General features: G+C 43.1%; 1 protein-coding gene across 1 annotated transcript in view; it reads left to right on the top strand.

The window, feature by feature from the left end:
• Window positions 1–371: 371 nt before the first annotated feature.
• The window catches only part of KAT2B (lysine acetyltransferase 2B), a gene marked incomplete at its 5' end in the record, with an annotated part of 44,197 nt that continues 23,696 nt past the window's right edge, over window positions 372–20,872 (top strand). The window contains 6 exons of the mRNA XM_084279806.1: window positions 372–593; window positions 8,590–8,716; window positions 13,524–13,669; window positions 14,157–14,246; window positions 15,962–16,143; window positions 18,403–18,594. Coding sequence (XP_084135932.1) covers window positions 372–593; window positions 8,590–8,716; window positions 13,524–13,669; window positions 14,157–14,246; window positions 15,962–16,143; window positions 18,403–18,594 — 959 coding nt within the window. The remainder of the gene's footprint in view (window positions 594–8,589; window positions 8,717–13,523; window positions 13,670–14,156; window positions 14,247–15,961; window positions 16,144–18,402; window positions 18,595–20,872) is intronic.

The raw sequence follows: 20,872 nt of genomic DNA, 5'->3' as shown, positions 1-20,872 counted from the left end.
CGCTGCCTCTTTCCAGGGCAACTTTGCCCGCAGGCTCCAGGAGGGCCGGGATGGCTCCGTAGCGGCTCCCCGCACGCAGCGGGTGCCGCCGCCCTTCCCGCGGGGGCGTGAAGCGCCGCCCGCCCCCGCGCAGAGATGCGGGCGTGACCCCCGCGGTGCGCAGCGGCGGGAGGCGGGTGCCGGCCGGCCCCCCCCCTCCCCGCCCGGCGGGGCAGGAGCCGCCTGCGGAGCGGCGGGGCCCTCCTCCCTCCCTCCCGCCCGCCTTCCCCCGGGGAGCAGCCGGCGGCGGCGCGGCGAAGGGGAGGGTCTAGGGCCGGGCGCACCGCACCGCGCCGGCCGGCCGGACGGGCGGCTGCCGCCGCGCCGCGGGCATGGCGGAGCCTGGCGGCGCCGGGGCCGGGGCGGCGGTCGGCGGCGGGCCGCAGCAGGGCTCCCCGGCCGCCGGCGGGGTGGCCGCCGGGGGGCCGGCCCGCAGCGCCGCCGAGAGCCCCGGGGGGCCCGGCTCGGCGCGTAGCGCGGGGAAGAAGGCGCAGCTGCGCGCAGCGCCGCGGGCCAAGAAGCTGGAGAAGCTGGGCGTCTACTCCGCTTGCAAGGTACCCGGCCGCGGGCGCCCACCCGCCCACGGAGGGTGGGGATTGACGGGAGGAAGGGAAAGAGGGGAGGAGGGCGGTGGTGAAGGACCGTGCCGGGCGGGCGAGGCAGCCCGGCGCTTCCCCGCGGAAGCCGTGGCCCCGGTGGCTCCTGCTCCCCCCGGAGCTTTCCGGCCGGCAGTCGCAAAAATAAATCCCAAACCCACTGCAGACGGGACCGCGGGGGAAGCGCCGCCCTCCTGCTGCCCGAGTCGGGCGGCAGCTGAAGGTGTCCGTCCTTCCGCGGGAGGACGCGGCGGCGGGCGGGGCGGCTCCCGGTGCCGGCGGTAAGCCCTAGGTTAACATCGCTGCCGCAGCTGCCCGCCGCGTAAACACCCCGGCAGGGAGCGGCGACACTCGCCAGCCCAGGGAGGGTGCGGCCCATCGCGGCCCCTGCCCCGGCCGGGGGGAGCGCAACCCCGGCCCCGGGCGGAGACTGCCTGTCGGCCGGGGTGCGGCGGCCGCCTCGCAACGCAGAGCTGTCGACATCGCGAAAGCCGCTGCCCCGACCTGGCACCGTCGCCAGCCGCTTTGGCAGAGGAGCGAAGGGGCGCGGCCTCTGGGCTTGGGAAAGTTGTGTTCCCGCTGGTCACGTACGGCCGGCCCGCTGTCCGGGCCGGCAACAGTCACAGCTGCCCGGTGCTTGCCCGCCTGCCCGGGATCTCTTCTCCAGCGCCTGCCCGGTGCTCGCTGCTCGTATCCAGGAAATCGTGTTTCCCTCCATAAGCACTTCCCCTCCACCTGCAGTCTTCTTCTCAGTGGGAGAAGCAGGACCCGGGTGTGGGAGCCTGGTCGGAGCAGTCGCTCCTGCCTCCGGAGGTCTGTGACCACTGGCATTGTCATCTGTGCGTCCGCCGCCGCTGTCAGGGCGATTCCTGGATGCACAGTGTGTTTGACATGTTCAGATTGGCAGTGCTGATGTCAAATCTGCTAGTGATGCTTTCGGCATTGAAAATAGCCGTCTGTGAGAAATGCCCATCTTACTTTCGCTGTCTCCTTACTGTGGAAGCCTCGAAAGGGCAAACGTGAAGCGAAAGGCCAGACTAAATGCTAATGTATGGGAAGAAGCATCATAGTATGGCTTTGTGGTCCTGTCTGGTGGCACGAGGAGTGCTATCTGCATGCTGAAGGCACAACACCATGCTGTCATGTGAGGGCAAATGAAGGAAGCCACGCACATTTCAGTTTCTTAGCTGTTTCCAAATGTGCAGGCACCCCCACTTCAGCTTTGGGGAATGGGTGGGACACAGCAAGTTTACACCGGCGTCGGTAAGTTGAAAGAGCAGCTAGTGTACTTGAAACTTGTGGCCTTGGCTGCAGGCTGAGTAGCATGTTTTGAAGCTTTCCCAGTGCTGAATCTCTTTTGCACACCCAAATTTTAATAGTACCAAGTCTTGTGGTTAAAGGAGGCTGGTTGTGGGGTGGGTAAGGTTTTCACGGGCTGTTAAGAGTGTGTGTTTGTGTGTGTGTCTGGGTTGCTGCTTTTCTTCTCCAGTTAGTTCTTTTTTTCTTCCCCGATGTACTTCTAGTGAAGGCAGAAGCCTCCTCCTGAGGTGCTTTGCCTCACAGAGGTAGCTGTGCTGTGAAGAAGTGCGGGCAGCTTCATCTCCATACAAACCTTGTGGTTTTTCAGGGACTCACCAGCCCTTCCTTTTCCTTCCCTGTGGGATCTGGTCACAGCCACAGCACTAAATACTGCTCAATGTTTAGATTAAAACGCAGAATCTAGGGTGGAAGAATGTGTTGGATTTTTTCTTCCTGAACACTGGGCAGGTGCTCCAAACCGATGATGCTTGGCTTGTAACATTAGTGGTTTGCATGAAACCATAGGTAGCAGCGCAGAATATAACTTTGAATTTTTTTCTTACTTAGCTTCTCTGCCATTTATTTTGCATTTCTGTGTGTGGCTGCAAAAGAGTGAGAGGAGGCAAAAATTCAAGTAGAGGTAGTGCATGAATCTTGTGTAAATCCACATAGTACTGTGCAAGTTGGACCATGGAGAATATGTAATGGCATCCTTCCTTCCTATGGACCACCTTCTCCCATGTGAAATTCCTCACGAAATTTACTGTGCAGAATTCATGAGGAACTTAACCTCAGAGATGCTGGGAGTAGCAGGGGCAAGGAGCGTATGTTTGCTGGGGATGGAGAGCAGCAGCACAGGAAGATGGAGAGGTTGGTGGCTTTGTAGAGGGTGAGTCTCACTAGTGACAGCAGAAATACCAAGCAGGAAAGGGTGGAAGGCACTGCTCTGCGGTAGGGTGCTCAGTCCTCAAGACGGACCTCCCAGTCTTCCTTCAGTGATCCTTTTTCTTCACGGGTGACATGGACAAGGACCACCAGCAAAGACATCTTCAGTGTTCGCATATCCTGAGCAGAATGAGAGTGAAGTATAGGGAGCTGCTGCTTAGGCTAGAGAAATGCAGGATTTGTTTCTTTTTCCTGATGAAGAATTGGGACGGGACACTTGCAGCTGCTGAGCTGTTCTGCTTGACTTTTTTCCCCTGTGAGAAAAGGTTGGGGCAAAAGGGAGAGAAAAGGCTCTTCTGTGTGGAAAAAAACCCCACCTTAAATCCCAAGTTTGTGTGTGTAGGAAGAAAACACATTCTGAGCAGTAAGATATATATTTGGGAGTTGGCAGAGTTTTCATGACTTTTGGAAGTGCATAGGAGTGCTGTATGCTGCGTGAGGTTTTGCATTTGGCACTTGCTGTATCTGTGCTTTTATGAATGGCTGCATATATGGTTTTGGTTTTGTCCAGCATGAAATTGAGCATGAGGCATGCAAGCTTGCAGCACTTTTATATAAAAAGCAGCGCTGTGTGACTTAAACACATAAAGATATTTAATAAAGAGGTAGGAGGAAGTCTCCTTGGCTTTTTTTCTGTTGGTTTACAGTGTGTGAAAATGCAGCTCTCTTGTCTCATCGGAAAAACTGTCAGGGAGTTTTTCTTATAAACAAGTTGAAATATGTACTCTTCAGTACACTGTGCTTTCTGTGAAATTGGTTATTTCTCCTTGTATGTGTGTATATATATATCTCTTACAGTAATGCCTGGATGTTTATAAATATAATCAGAACCCAGTGGCCTAAGGCATTTGCACTAGTAGCGGGGAATATCACCTCCTTGAAGACAGACCTTGTGCTTTAGATAAACAAAACCGACAGAGAGTGAGAAGGGTTATGATGACATGACTTTGCCAAGGCCCTGTGAGCGGGTGGCAGAGGTAGAAGTGAAAGCAGTGTATCACTACAGCTGGACTCTGTACGGGGCAAGTACAGCTCCTTGGACCTCTACTGGAAATTTATTAAAGGTGTTTCCTGTGGAGGTGTGTAGGAGACATACAAGACATCTGAAGTTTTCTTATGATCATTTTCATAGTGGGGGGGAATCTGGTTTACAATAGCTTCCAGGCCCAATTAGAGCTTCTTCCTTTAAATTAAATAAGAAATCTACCGTTCACTTTCCAAGGCAGGACCTGGGCTTCTGTTATTATTAAAAGCTTTATATGGTAGCCTATATCTACTGATCTGTAACTGAAACTGGAAAACACAGGCAATAAAACACTCACATTGATCGAAAAATGAAGAGCATGTCCTTAGTGCTCCACATTGAACTGATTCTTTTGCATTGTTAAAGACAACTGGGTCAGCTTATTTCCCAATATGTATGAGTAGGTCTGGGTGCTGGACTTTTGAGTAGGAAAAATATGTATTTTGAATTCATCACCAATGTATTTGTTGTGGTTTGTTTGAGGTTCTTTTTTAAAAGCATCAATTTGAGATTGTTGCTTGCAGGAAAAACTTTACAGGGTGTTTTACACAGCTTTTGTGTTGGGAGGAAGAGTATGTTCTCCTGAGTAATTATACATGCTGGAAATAAAGATCTGCAGTGTTGTGTGTACATATATATATATATATATATTTATATATGTAAATCTTTTGAGTCAGATTTGCATCACAGTTACCAGACAGGGCAACCTGTGTGATTTTGATTTGGAAACAGAGCCCAGCACAACAGCTGCTTTGAAACTCAGTTTTAAAACTATTGGGATCTTTTACTTTGTAATTAAGTTAGCTTGCAGTTTGCACCTTCCTGTGCTCATTTCACTATCCGAGAAGGGAAGGAAAGTTTTAGTCCATAAGTTACTTTAAAATTCTTCAGTTATTATTCTTCAGATACCAAAAACCCACTTAAAAGGGGTTGAAATGTGCAACGTTGTAACTTTCAGGTGCTTCCTTTTTAAATAAAAATGCTAACAGTGTGTTAAAACGTGCTGTGTTTTTTCACTGTCAGTTTTCCCCTGTTCTTACTCCGTTCAGTATTTTCAAAGAAACAGAAACCTTACTATCTCCAGTGTTGCAGTTTTCATTGCCCAGAGCTACCAGGCAGTTTAATTTCTCACATTGCAACACTCCACCTAACGTGGAAGGGGTCAAAAAAGTGGTTGATGAAGTTGTACAATGCAAAATGTACATAGTTTTGGCACCTTGTACATAAAATGTACATAATTTTGGCACCTTGGGGGGGATGTGTGTGTGTGTGCAGGTGAGGAGCAGGCATGCAACAGTGTCTGATTATTGTGTTTTGTTATACTGCTCTCATCCAATTTTATTAAAAACTGACAGTGATGATGCAGCAGTCGTGATCCCCAGGCCTGCAGAGACGACAGTTGTTACTTTGCAGGCTTCAGTAAGGCAGAAGTCTCCAACTTTCTCCAGTGGCTTTATCAGAGCTTTGCAGATGTCCCAGAAAGCAGGGCTCCAAGGACTGAATGTACTAGTTCAAATGCTTCTTTTCCTTCCTTCCCTCAAAACTGTTTTGATCTTAAATTAAGTTTCTTCAGAGGTGAAGTCATACTTTATTTTCTAATGGAAAGCAGATGAGTGACATTAAAAAAAAAAAGGGGGTGGGGGGAAGAAAGGAAGGAAAAAGCTGAAGATAGTCAAAGAAAGGACTGAATGAAGGAAACGCTGTGGAAGACTTGAAACAACTCAGCAATTTAAGCCACTGAGGAATGCACATTGCGTATTCACTGCAAAATACTTGCACTGTCGACATCTACAATGAAGGCTTAGTTTTAAAGAGGACCTTTCTGGGTTGTGTTTCCTCTTGGCTAACAGAACTTTTCTGCTGATTCTGGTGTTTTATAGAGAGATTCAACAAGAAAACAAACAACCCCCACCCCAACCAAACCTCCCTAGTAGTTGTTTAAGAAAGGTCTCTGGAATAAGTTGAACGATACAAATGAACAGCTGCTTCAGAAAGATCTGGCGAGGAAATACTACTGAGGGCAGAAGAAATCTGCCGGCAAACACGCTGTTTTTATTCTTCTGTGGGTGGGGTGGTATTTATTTTTGGCAGTTTAACTGAGCTGTTATCACGATTCGTGCATCTGTTTGTTTGCATCTTTGCTGTTAATTATTGTGTGACACTAGAGTTTGTGGAGTTACTCACTGTTTATAGCTTTTAGGTTCGATAGTAAACATTGTGTGGTGAGCTTCTGTGAAATACTGCTTCCACTTGGCGAAGGAATTCTCAGAAAGCTTGTGCCTAGTTTGAGGGGGTTTTTTGGGCATGTTTCATTGTGATCTAATTTAAAGCAATTAATAATAAGCATGATATTATGTCAGTAATTTACAGCGTTGAACATTTGTCCAGACAGCTGCATGGGAAGGATCAAATCTTGCTTCCCTAAAATAATATTCAACCAATTTTTGTTTGAGAACTTCTTTACAGTTGTCTCTTGAATTTTCTTTGGCAATGAGCTCATTTTCTGACAGTTTGGTTTGTTTTTTGTTTTTTTTTTTCTTCTGTGACAGTTTCTCTATCCTTGTCTTAACTGCAAAACACTTCCACAGTGATGTTGCCTCTCCCACAGAGCAAATGCAGATAGCTTATTTGGCCTTGATTTTGCCTGGCTCAAGGCTCTTAATTGAAAGTGTGGTTTCACATTATCTCTTATCCAGAGTCCCCAACACTATGACAATCCTTGGTTTGCAGGTGGCACTCAATCACTGATGTCTCTCTAGTCATTAAACTTTTAAGAGGTTCTGTAGGTCTGGGTAACAAACAAAAGCAAAACTGGCTCGATGTCTGTGAAACTGTAAGAGACGGTTTCTGTTGGAAAATAACATCGGGCTTTCTTCACTTCTCTGCCAATCATATTACTCACAGAAAACATGATAGAGAAAACAACATAAAATTCACTGTGAATCCTTCCAGATTGCATTTCATGGGACTTTAAACCAAATAAATAGTTTTGATCTTCCCCATGTTCCATACTGAAACCTCACAGATGCCACATTATAGCTCCGTGGGGTGGCAGGCAGTCTGCACCCCCACAGTGAGATTGGAGAACCAGGGGTTTAGGTGGTGTAGGTTGTCCCTCTTCCAAGGGAGGTACGTGTAAGTGGTTTTTGTGGGCACTTGCAGGTGGATTTCTGAGTCATCCTGGTGGCTCCAGCTGCTGAAAATGCCACTGACATCCCGTTGTACCCGCCAGCCCACCCCATGTGCAGGCAGAGACAGTGGCATCTAGGGCCAGGAGCGCAGCTGAATAGACTTAAGCCTTAGACATGGTAAAAATATCACGTGGGGCTCAACAAACTGCAGGCAGCTGTTTTCTTGGTGCTCAGGTTGTTGAATATTGAAATGAGTTTGGAAGAACAATTTACCATCAATCTACAAAGCTGTCAGTCTTAGGAGCTGTCAAGCTGTGATCCTTTCTGCTTCTCCTGGGTGCTTCTTCCTTGGGTACGATGGGATTTGGAAACATAAAAGCAAAATGAAATAGGTTCCTGAAATAGATTGCTTTAAATATATTCAGAATTGGTTTTGAAAAATGACACATTAGTGCTGGATATATTAACATCACAATTTTTCCTACGGAGGTTGTTTCAGCGATAAATATTAGGCAGCAGTTGGCATACTTTCCTCACTGAGGTCTTGGCACTGCAAATTCATGAGTATCTTGTTACAGCCCAGTGCACAGATATCTCCGAACAGTAGAAAAGCACCCTTTTCTTCTGATTAAGATTCTCACCTAGGGCTACAAATGCTGCAAGAACAACTCTGCCATCAAAATAACTAAGACCTTTTGGATATGCAGAAGAAAATCCCCTCCTATAAAGCTGCTCTTTGGATAACTAGAATCAGGACTTTGAACTCCTGAATGATTTGAAACACGATTACCCAAGTCATGGCCTCTCTCTCTCTCTGCAGTCACCCCTTTTAGCTGCAGTCACTGAGCGTAAATAAACTTTCCAGGGTAAGCAGCAGGTTTCATTGGCAGCGTCACTCTTTGGCACCCATTGCTTTTGTGGCCAAGCCTTGCTTTAGTCAGCATTCTCCAGCAGCACGGTTATTGTTAGCTGGTTTCAGCATTTAGTTAGCCTTGCTTGGGTTGTTGTGGGCTTGGGTTTAGTTGCATGATCCCTTGTTGATGGTGTAGCTGATAAAGCAGTGATAAACATGTTTCCTGCTAGATAACTCGTTTCTGTTTAAATGACTGCAACTGTCTTGGTGACAGTATTGGTACACCAGTAAATGTTTGAATACGTCTTTGATATATGTGCTAGAGAGAGGGCTTTCTCTAAAGGACTTAGCCAGAGCTTGTGTATGTCATTTTTGGAGCACAGTTTGCTTAGAAGAGCAATGTAACTCTCTTGATTCCAGGTGGTGTTCTATTTCTGATAATTTCCAGAAATTAAAATCTTGCTGTGTGGTAGATATAAAAAACCAACAAGGAAACAAAGCAACAACAAGAAATTCACCACGCCACCACTGCTGCACCCCAACTCAAAAGACAAAAAAAACACCCACCAAACTTGAAATTAATAACGTTACTTCATGTTGCTTTAAAAATAACACATTACCAGCAAGTTCCTGGGTTTTGTTTTGAGATTATTTTTTTTTTTTTTCCTGCTGTTGATCAACAGCCTTTTGCTTTGATTTCAGGCTGAGGAATCCTGTAAATGCAATGGCTGGAAGAACCCCAACCCGCCCCCGACGCCTCCCCGGGCAGAGCTGCAGCAGGCGGGTGTCAGCCTCGCAGAACCCTGCCGCAGCTGCAGCCACGCACTGGGTAAGCTTCTGCCTTTCTCCTGCACTCCAGCGGCTTGTACCCAGAAGTGTCCGCTGTGGTGAGACAAAGGGCAGGATGCCGTGCCAAGACCTAGAAATGGGGGTTAGGATTGGGCACAATTGTCAACAACTTGAATTAGAACATGTCAGAAATACATATTCAAAACTCAGAAAATGAGTTTTGAAGAAACTGAACCGAGGTACAACTTCTGAACTAAGCTACAACTTCTTACATCCCAGACCTCATAAAGCTGTTAAAATGCAAAAGCACTAAGTTACCCATCACTATTTTGATACTCTGTGTAACATATGCATTAACCTCACAGAATCACAGAATCGTAGGGGTTGGAAGGGACCTCAAGAGATCATTGGGTCCAACCCCCCCTGCCAAAGCAGGCTCCCTATCTCATATTACATAGATAGGCATCCAGATGAGACTTGAATATCCCCAGTGAAGGAGACTCCACCACCTCCCTGGGCAGCCTATTCCAGTGCTCTGTCACCCTCACATTGTTTTTGCTGCCAGCTGCCTTATGACATAAACAACTTTCTCTTGTAGGCTGTGTTATGTTTTATTATGGCAGAATAAACTATAAAAATTCTAGAACATTGTTAAAGCAGGTAGTATTCTGTACAGAAAGCACCATGCCTTTGCCATGCTGCAGAAAAGAATTCTGGGGTTGCACGCCTTAGCATTGTCCAAGTTATTGTGCAGACAGCTTGCACATCTTGGAAGCAACTGCTCAAGATCCACCATTAAATACTGTTATGAGGTTGGGTTTTTTAAAAGACTAATACATAATAATTTGTTCCACAAATAGCCTGAAAAAGAATGTTGAATCACTGTGTTATTTTTTTAAATAATCTGTGCTTATCCAAAAGAAAAGATGATGACTTTTTCTGTAGACACCAGAATAAAAATTGGGAAAAAAAATCAGAACTAATGGAAAAGAAGCAGTTGCTAGTTAATTTTTGTTGATATCCAAAACTTAGGACAGTGAAATAAGAAAAAGGAAATAGAAAAGTTTCATAGTGGAACATTTATGGTTTTACTTTTGAAAATAATATTGTGCTTTATGTGGAATACCTTTTTAAAAAAAAATTCGAATTTACTTCTATTTCTGTTCTCCTCTTTTTATGGTCTCATTACACTTGATCTACTTCTGCACTTTTCACCAGGCTTCTTTCCCAGTATCCCAAATTCTCTGGGTTTTCTTGCAGATTAAGAAATGCATCCTGTTACAGAATGTCCAGTCACTGTAGCCAAGATAGTTTCAACCTTTCATCATGCAGCTGCTCTGCACTGCTTGTGGTTTTGTCAGTAGGGTAGCTTGTGTTACCCATCCCTTTTACTCCTGGCCTTTGAAGAAAGAGGGGTTTTCTTCTTGGGCTGGGTTTTTTTTTGGGGGGGGTGTGCTAATCTTATGAGATGTTGTATCTGCCAGTTCCCCGTTCTTCAGTGGAATTTGTGGATGACTATGAATTTTGTAGAAAACCTCAGCTCTTTGAAAGACTGAGACTGGTTTTGCTCTATTAAAAAAAAATTAAGATTGCTCATTAGCTAGGGAACCAGGGAAAATCAGTACTGTAAACTCAGTGCCACTGAAATTGTATGAAATGTGTCTTTAACTTTTCTAAAAACAGCAATAGGAAAAGTTTCTTATTCTGCTGGCTGCCGCTAATGAGGATGATGTTTCATTTGAAATAACTGAGATGAGTTGCTGCTTGCTTCTTTGTACTACTGGCACAAGCATGTCTTTCAGTGGTGTCTTCCAAGATAATTTTCCTGTTCATCTCCTCTAAATGAGCGTGTTACTGATGAACACCTTGACACCAGACTGACCACGAGATGTGCAGGCTGTCATCTACACTGCGTTTTCTCTCCCTCAGAGAGCTGTTGAAATAGCAGTGTGGAAGTTCCTGTGCTGGTTAAAACCATACCTGATATAAAATGTAGGCTAAGGGCAACAAGGCTGGTGAAGGGGCTGGAGGGAGCTGGGGTTGTTTAGCCTGAAGGAGGCTGCAATTACCTGAAAGGAGGTTGTAGAGAGGTGGGAGATGGTCTCTTCAGCCAGGTGACAAAAGGTAGGACAAGGGGAAATGGCACTAAGCGGCTCCAGGGCAGGTTAAGATAGATTTTAGGAAAAAAATTTTGACTGAAAGAGTCGTCAGGGCCTGGAGCAGGCTGCCCAGGGAGGTGGTTGAGTCACCATCCCTGGGTGTGTTTAAAAAAAGGGTAGATCAGGTACTTAGGGGTATGGTTTAGCAAAGGATAGGAATGGTTGGACTTGATGATCTTAAAGGTATTTTCCAACCTTGTAATCCTGTGATTCTGTGATAATTGAGCTTTTTGCATTTTTTATGATTATTTTTTTCAAAGGCAATTGTAGACATTAGTTTTTCTTGAGACATCTCTTTTGCAGGGTACAGTTCAGTCTTCAAGCCAGTGCAGTTTCTAGTGCATAAATCAGTTTGGCATTGCATGTTAGCTTACTGAGTTTATTTCTGCCTACTTAGCTACACCGTGTATTCTTCTACTTGAGGCCCAACCCTGCAGGTTGGCTCTGTACTGGGTTTTTCATTAATATTTCTTCTGTTTGGGTGATGTATTGGATCACTACCCTAGCACATTGAAGTGGCAACTTAATTGTGTGCTGAGAATTCTCTCCTCCAGCCTGAAGACCAGGTATTAGGTAGAAAGAAGCTCTTTAATCATTTTTATTTTATTGGCATCTCCTGTGTTACAGGGTGCATTTTCCTAGTGGTAAATATGTTTGGTCTTGAGTCACATTTAAAACCAGTTAATTAATGTGTTAGTACATTATATACACCCTCAGTCTCTTTTTACTTTTTTTACCTTTTTGTTTGTCTGTTTGTTTGGGTTTTGGTTTTTTTTTTTGGTTAATTTTCTTTTTTTGCCAGCCGAACAGCAGCTGAGGAAGGATGTACCAGTCAGGCAATACAGATGAATGGACTTGGGTAGTTCTAGTCAAGAATAACATAGTATTTGATATCAGTGTACTAAACCTTTGATTTTAATAAAAGGTTCACTAATGAATTCCCACAAGAATCTGGGAATGGGCTGTGAACATCTGAAGAAAGATAGTTTGTTGGGCTGATCTACAAACATAGGTACAGGAAATGGTCACTGATGGTAAATACATGCTGGTGATATATTTAAGTTACTTTTAGATTCACAGCATGTGTAATAATTCTCTAGTTTAATAAAATGTTTAAGTACATCTACTAAGCAGTCAAGGTAACTTTCACTATTGTCATGGAAATTGCATGGAAATGGCTTCTTATGCTGATGTTTTATTCATATGTTAGTTGAGTGCAAGGTTTCTTTAGTATGCTATCAAATCCTAATGCAATGCTCATCTAGGAGGGAATTTATTACTTCTATAAGATCAGAACAGACAGCTGGGAATATTAAACCTTCATATCTGGCTCAAGGACAGAAATGAAATAATTTTATTCTGAACCAGAATGCTGAATATTTGTCCTTAAAGAAAGCCCATGATGGCTTTCCCAAAGACATTAAATTGTGGATGTTCATTTAAGTGGAAGTGATTACTGGCATCTTTTTAATGTTCTGAGCCACGGTGTCCTTTTTACTGGGAGATGCAGGAATTTACTGAATGTAAACATTTTGGCAGGTGCCATACCAAACTTTCCAAAATAAACCCATATTTGCTGAGCGACAAATAAATATGATTGTTTTCAAGTCAGGTGCTATTTTTCTCCTTAAAAAATCAGTTTTATGCTGAAAATTTCTTACCAGTCCTAATCACGTTGGCATATCTAAGATAATGTAGTAATTATTTAAGAAGTAAATATTGATAAATGTTATTAAAATATATGAAATCTAATATGCCCAACCTTTAATTTTTTTCCTTGTAGAGGATATTTTCATGTCCTTTCAGGGGAAAGGACATGTATGCATATCATGTACATTGGCCTATGAGTCTGCGAAGATGGTTGCTTTTTGTAATGCAAATATCTTCTTTCTGGGAATTGATTATTTTTTTTGTTTTAAATTGCCTTCTCTCTTCCTGGGGCCAGTTGTTCAAACCAGCTGGAGATTAGTGTCCTGCTGCATGAGTACAAAGCTCAAGCATTTAAAAAGTACAAGTGTGGGACTGTATTTGCCTTTGGAGATGATAAAAGGCAGTTCATCACTTAGAAATTATGATATGTTGAAAGATCCTTTTTTTGTAAACTTCTGAACAAACGAGCATGTACAATCTCCAGAAGCTTTGTTAATGTGCTGTGCACAAAGCCTACTCTCACCTTACATGAGATGAAATTAAGAGACTTAGCCAGTAATGTTCAGTTTAAAACAAAAAGCCTATTTACAGGACTGATTTTTATTTTTTAATCTTCACAGTATAAGGTGCTACTTGCATCAAAACCTGGATTACCTATTTTATGGGAATTACGTGTTTATTTTCTTTAGTTGAGAAACCTTTTCTCAAAAGCATAAATCTTGGAAAACAAATCTGTGTTTTGTTATATATTGCAACATCATTAATAGAGACAGGAGTTGTGTGGCCTGTTTTAAGTGTTAACAGATGCTGTGATTCCAACCAGCCGTTGTTCCTCCACTGTGGGAATTGCCACCACTGGACTATCTCTACGAGTGGCTCTGATGTGACACATATTTCAGTTACCTCAGATAAGATGTTCTGTTTAAATAGGTTATTACAGGATCGGTGCTTTTACCATTAGGGCTTAGTTTGAGATATCCCAGAGAATACTTGTGTTATTGGTGCTTTTTTACAGATTTGCATTTTTATCTTGTTTAGCTGCTCACGTTTCTCACCTGGAGAATGTGTCTGAAGAAGAAATGAATAGGCTTCTGGGGATTGTATTGGATGTGGAGTATCTGTTCACCTGTGTCCACAAAGAAGAAGATGCAGACACCAAGCAAGTTTATTTCTACCTGTTCAAAGTAAGCTGACCTCGCGCAGTATCTTCTCAGGTTCTTCACTCATGTGTAAGCAGATTTCACTGCCCCATATGCATATATTGACTTCATCTGGTGAGAGGTTTTCCTTTCCCTGGTGTGATGCTCTGGTGTAGGCTAAGTGTTGTACCGTGTGTTTATTCCAAAAGATGATTGAAGAGCTGACCCTGAGTCTCGTCCATAAACTGTGCTTGCAACCACCTGCAAGCCTTGCCCTCTTCACTTACATGTCAGAAAAGCCAACCTTAGCTGCCTACACGTGCTCAGAGAGACCTCTGGTACGTGTTTCAGAGAAGATATGGAGCAATTCACAGTAAACATGAGTAGCTATAAACTTAGATGGCTAAAGAAGCAGATGTATATAGCCAGGAGATTTTTTTACACTGCTAGCCGTGTATTATCCACCTGTGACTTCCATTCACTCTATGTATGCAAATATTCTGATATTTAAAAATTTGTATATTTTTAACAGCTGTTGAGGAAGTGCATTTTACAGATGGGAAAACCAGTAGTAGAAGGATCTTTGGAAAGTCCACCATTTGAGAAACCTAGCATTGAACAGGTAAACAGCCAAAATATGGGTTTGGTTAGTATGGTGTTTGTTTTGTTTTGTTTTTTAATTTGGTGGGGCTTTTGGGGGTTTGCTTGGTTTGGGTTTTTTGTTGTTTGGTGGGTTTTTTGTGGGTTTTTTTTTTGTTTTTTTTTAAACACAGGCAGTGGTTTTGAAAACATGGCATATAGGCAGTTTGCAAATCACTTAGGACAAAGTAAGAGTCATCTACTGCTGCTTCTCCATTAGTGTTGGTACAATACTTATATTATTTGATTTCTCTCATCATTTATCTTATGCTTTAATGAAATGATTTTTTGTGGTTTTAGAGAATGAATTTAAAATGCTACTTTTATGTGGGGCAGTTCTCATCTTTCTTTGTTTCAAGTGATGAAAAATGCTGTTGAAGTTTTGAAATCCATTATTAAAATGACACTTGTCTTCTGTAAATCAATGAGAATGTTACAATCCAATTCAGTGAGATCATAGCCTTTCCTTTCAAAGGCTACACAATAAAAAGCAAATCTGAAACCAAAGGATAACTGAGGCTTTTTTAACTCTCAGTGGATAAAGAACATATGACAAATTCAGATTTTGGTTAAGCAAGCTCCTGAGAATGCACTTTTGGCACAAAAACAGGGCCATTAGCTCCAGTGAGACTCTGTAGAGGCTCACATACCTCTCTGAAACAGGAGCTCAGTGTTTACTCATCGGTGTATGAATGGATGTTCTATTGTTAAACAGGATATCTTAAATGTGAAGACTGTTACGGGTAGTAATTATTTCCTTGCAACTCTCACTTCTTACAATTTAGGAAAATCAAAACACTTTATTGCTGAATTTCTGGGAAGTCTGCACCTTAAGTTCTTTAGTTTGAGTATAAACAAAAGAATAAGTGTATGTAGTCCCCATGCACACCTTAAAGTATACTATTTAAAACGTTTTGTGCAATGTAATTTTTTGTCACGTTCTTCATACTGTTCAATTTGCTTAAGCAAATAAAGTGTAGAGATGGAAGGGTAATTATTTTTTAATTATTTTGAAATAATTTTCCGTTAAAATAGACAGATATTTTCAATTCTGGTTTAGCAGTTCAACAAATCAGTCACAATTATTTGCTAAGCACAGTTATAAATGAGTTATTAGATATAGGTATTGCAGCAATTTCAGTCACACATTTTAACTGTCTTCAGTAGGGTTTTTTATAGTGGGCAGTATACACAGGGCAATGAAGTCACATACTTGAAGAAATAATATGGTGTGTAGACACGAGCCTAACCAGAAGTCCACAAGGCCTAGTTTGGCATTGAAAAATGTCAGGAGAGGGTTTTTTTTGGTGCTACTTGGTTACAGAGAGGAAAAAAAGATGCAGCAAATTCGAGCACATGTGAGCATATAGAAGAAAAACCTGGATCTTTCTCTATTCCTTGACAATTTTTTTTTTCATTTTGAAAAGCAAGGAAAAATAGAGACTTTTCCTCTCTCCCTTTAAGCCAGCTGCTGGAGGTGGAGAGAATAAGAACATCTGGATGTGCCTGCTGCTGTACAGACAGAGGAACCAGTCTGTGGCAGCTACATGATTAGCTGAGCAAGGAGTTCATGCTCTCTGGTTTTCTTTCCATTTAGTGCAAGTTCAGGGTTGATAAACATAAAGTGAGGAATGTTCAAGGGCTCTTCTGAAAAAAATTATGGCTAAGTAAATAAACGTACTTTTCTTCTGTTTTAAGGGTGTGAACAACTTTGTGCAGTACAAATTTAGCCACTTACCCTCAAAAGAAAGGCAAACGATAGTGGAACTGGCTAAAATGTTCCTGAACCGCATTAACTACTGGCACCTGGAGACACCTTCTCAGCGAAGACTAAGATCACCCAATGATGATATTGCAGGTTATAAAGTGAATTATACCAGGTAACTCTGCTTTTGCTTGTTGCAAGTCTTGCTTACAAATACAGCACATTCACACTTCAGGAATGTGGCAGTACCTGTACACCAATAGGTGCACTTACGAGTTTTTGCCGTCTTGGAGATTATATGAAAACCTGAGGAGTTTAATCAGACTATACCAGAGTCTCACATGCATCCTTGTGTTTTGAGAGGTGTGCTTTATCAGCCAAGAACAGGGAGTATATGTTGTGAACATCTGTATCTAATAAGGCTTTTGCCTTTTGTTCCATGTTTACAAAGTTAGTCTCAGTCCTCTTAAGATATGAGGCTCATGTGAGATCCTTACTTCATGTACTAAAAATTCAGTCAATTTGTTAGTCAACTTACACACACACAAAAGACAATAATATTCAGCATTGTAAAGTGTTTGAAACCAAATCATGGAAGATTTGAAAAATTAAAATAGTTTTGTAAGTGCTTGAATGCTAAATGGTGAATAGATACTAGTAGGTTCCATAAATGATAGTTCTTGTTATGACCCTTTAAAACCTTGTCAGAATTCAAAGGAATGACTTGGTCACTGTGGGGAGAAGAGTGAGGATAACAAGCTGGTTCTCTCTTAATTTTGCTTTTCTCATAACAGCAGCACAAGGCCTTTTTTCAGTTAGCACAACGGCCGCAGTTACAGTTCCTGCCAGTGTTGGCAACAGTTAACGTGCTGCCTGTGAGTGCAGGCAGCAGTGGGTGAAGGGCTCTGTCAGCACACACTTCTTCCCAGGAACGGCTACAGACACTTTTCCTGGCTGAGGATGAGCACTGCCTTCTGCTCACTTTCACAGCGGCCTTTCCTCTGACAAACCTCAGTTCATGAAGGAGAACAGCAAACCCTGGTAGGAAATGAGACTGTCTGGTGTGCTGTGACTGACCGGGATGCTCTCAGATGGCCTGTCACCTCAAATAACTACCTGGCATAAAGGACAGTTACTGATAATCCATGGGGCTCCTAAGACCATGTTTAGTGGGTCTCTGACCCTCATTTATTTGTGATGCAAGTGTCAGATAGCCAGGGTTGATTAGAGGGAGCTTCTATTTAGGAATTGATAGCTAGCATTGGCTCTGATTGGTGATTACTGTTGTTTATCATTTTGCCACCTGGGGTTTTTCAAACCTTCCTGCCCACAGTCCCTAAGGTTCCCTCCAGTGCTGATGAAGCCGCTGGGTGCCATGAGTACCTCATGAATTCTTGCAGTCATTTGAAAAATCCGATAACTTGGGTGAAATTTTATCAGCATTTCACATACATCCTTGTGTTTTGAGAGGTGTGCTTTATCAGCCAAGACTAGGGAGTAGAGGTCGTCAGACAACTTTATCTCACAACTCTTTTGCAACTCTTGTGTTTGCAAAGATTAAGACAGAAGAGTTTTGTAGAGCATTTTGAGATAGCCTGTACTTTGGGTCTGGATTAGAAAATCCATGGCGGGATCTGGCATAGTCTGTTTGCGTCCACTTCTTAAGGTTTTCTTTTCACTGTTGAAGGTTTCATAGCAGTTGTGATCTGATTGTGCTAAAGCTACCGATAGCATTGACTGCTCACATATACACAGATAACAAAGTCTTGTTTATAAAGTTAACAGATACTGTGACCTATGTGGTTGGCGTACTGCCGATTAGCCTCTTCAGTTTTGTGATCCCTTTTCCAAGAGGAGTAACACAACATGCCACATTTTCATAGGCACTTCTTGATGCAGAGCTCATTATGGAGGGAGTTACTGGTAAACATAAGAGTGTCAAGTCAGGGTGTAATGGGAAAAAGCCAGCTGGTGGGACTCCAGTCAGAATGGGATGGTGCTAGTTAAAAGTGTTACCCCTTTTATCTCTAAGTGTGGAAAAGTAGAAGTTTAAAGAGAGGAAAATGGGCTAGGCTAAGGGTCTTTGGAGTCGCAGTCAGGAGGCACGGGAGGCTGAAGGAATGAGCTGTGGAGAGAATCCCCGACATCAACACGAGTCTCATGTGATCTATTATTATTGTCTGGAACAAGAGCTCTTTGTGGAAACTAGACTGCAGAGAAAAAGAATATATGGAGACTTAAAAGTACTTGGCTGTCATTTCTTTAAAAAACTGGGCAATATAAATGCTACTTAACTCTGCCCAGACTGGATGTGGAACTGATTTATATGGTCATATAGCTCTCAGCTATGTTATAAACGATGTGGGTAGTGGTTTTATTGCATAAATTCATAAGTTTGGTGGTGATAATTATCTGGCTTTTTCCCCCTCTACAGGTGGCTTTGTTATTGCAATGTCCCTCAGTTCTGTGACAGTCTACCTCGGTATGAAACCACCCAGGTTTTCGGTAGGACATTGCTTCGCTCGGTTTTTACTGTAATGAGACGACAGCTGCTGGAACAGGCCAGGCAAGAAAAAGACAAGCTTCCTCAAGAGAAACGAACACTAATCCTCACCCACTTTCCAAAGTAAGGGGTCGCGCTGTGCCTGCATTCAAGGTTAACCAGTAGTATGCAACTTTGCCATGGAAATGGAAAAGTTATCTGCAGCTTAAAATCATTTTTCATTTCATTCATAACAAGGAGGTACTGCAGCTGCGTCTTCTGCCATATCTTTAACAAATGTATTTATGTACACCACCGCTTGACTTGCTTTGTCCTAGGGCTTTATATAAAAAGGCTTATTAATTTTACTGTGGACTTGTGCTTATTGCCTATTACTAGGTATTGTTGGTCACTTAACTTTCTTTTCCTCTAGTCCCTGGAAGCAGCATAGGTCCAGATCTCCAAAAACATATGCTCACTTCTGGTTTTGTGATAGACCACTAAAAAAAGAGGGTTGTACTGGGGTTTATAAGCACCTATGAATTTCAGCATTGTAATAGTTAACAGAGTAGTCACCCTACCCCAGAAGAGATGTGTTCATTTGACAAAGAGGAGAGCAGATGCTATAAAGCTGCATCAGTGAATCCGAAACTCATGAATTTCATATTGACTACTGGTTTCACGACTGGAATATTGATGATGCTCTCTCACAGTTAAGCAGTGATAATTACATATTAGTGAATGTGGGAGAATGACTTGTCTCGAAACATGCTCGAGTTTGACTGTCCTTAATTTTAGACATTTTACTAATTGTTAAGTGGGATGGTGGTGCCAGGATCATTCACAGAATCACAGAATCACAAGGTTGGAAAAGACCTTTGAAGATCATCAAGTCCAACTATTCCCATCCTAAGATAAACCATATTCTTAAGTATCTCATCTACCCTTTTTTTTGAACACGTCCAGGGAAGGTGACTCAACCACATCCCTGGGCAGCCTGTTCCAGGCCTTGACAACTCTTTCAGTAAAACATATTTTTCTAATATCCAATCTAAACCTGCTCTGGTGCAGCTTCATGCCATTTCCCCTTGTCCTATCTCCTGTTACTCGGGTGAAGAGACCATCTCCCACCTCTCTACAACCTCCCTTCAGGTAGTTGTAAGTGGTGATAAGGTCTCCCCTCAGCCTCCTCTTCTCCAAGCTAAACAGTCTCAGCTCCCTCAGCCACTCCTCATAGGATTTGCCCTCCAGCATTCATTGTATGTTTCATGTTAAAATAGTGTATCACTTCACAAATACCCTTATTTTGTGAGGATGCTTGGCTATCTAGTCCATATCTTAAAGGTCTGGCCCTCCCTAACAGCAAAGGAACCAAACCTGCAGGAGACCTGGTGGCACTGATGCTATGCAGGCTACTGTCTGGGGCTGGAATTGGGTTAGTGCCCAGGGGAATGAAAAACATGAACTTTCCAAAGCTGAGTACAGCCAGGATTTGTTGTTCCTACTATTAGTAGGAGCAACAAATTAATGCTTTTTACCACTTCAAAAAATGTAGACTTTCTCTGGGGTAGGCTATTAAGGATTTGGGAATGTTTGGGTCTATCTGGGAAGAGGATCATGGTCTGTCCCTGAAATAGGTATAAAAAAGGATTTAACACCACACTGCTGATACAGGAAGCAGATTTGTGGAGAGAGGAGGTGTGCATAACCCCCGGCTATGTTTCCACTACCTTTTCTAGCCTGGATAAATAATCTGAAAAGCATTATTATTCACTCCAATGCCTTTTAATATTCTGCTGGGTGGGAAAAAGAAAGACAAGAACTGTTTACTGATGATCTGTGAGAAGTGTGAATAATGTTTTCAATCTTTTATGGGCTCTACTTGTCTGAAGCATTTGTCTCTCTGCTGGCATTAAGCAGACCGAACCCAGCGGAGTTGCTCAGAGCACTGAGCCGGTGCCTGGCTTCAGTGCAGGGCTCCTGGCTGCCCCAGTTGTTCCTTCCTGGGCAAAGGGAGTGGCCACAGGGTATGTCTGTACGCCCCTAGGAAATAGTCACCAAGGGGTCTGGATGCAGAGCCTCTGGGCTGCCTGTAAATGTAGCCTTGGCTGAAGTTTGATTTGTGCTTTTGCTCTGCCACAGATGGTCAAGCAGCTGTTGCAAACTCCTTAGCCATTATCAGCTGTAGAGATCACCACACATTGCTGTGCTTGGATATAGATGTCATATATATATATATAATACAAGAATAGGGCTTGATCCTGAAAATCCTTATCCTGTTCAAGAAAGCCTTATTCAACGGTCCTATTGGTTTCAGCTAGACAGTTTCTATACATATAAATGACCCCAGAGAGTAAAAAATGTGCAGTGTCAACTTCTGGTCTGAAAACCCCTTTTGTGCATCATAGGATATGCAGCTATC

The sequence above is a fragment of the Gallinula chloropus genome, assembly GCF_964237585.1.
Source record: "Gallinula chloropus genome assembly, chromosome: 2".
Lineage (NCBI taxonomy): Eukaryota > Metazoa > Chordata > Aves > Gruiformes > Rallidae > Gallinula > Gallinula chloropus.
The sequence above is the reverse complement of the archived record's forward strand: the minus strand, read 5'-3'. Positions and strand labels throughout refer to the sequence as shown.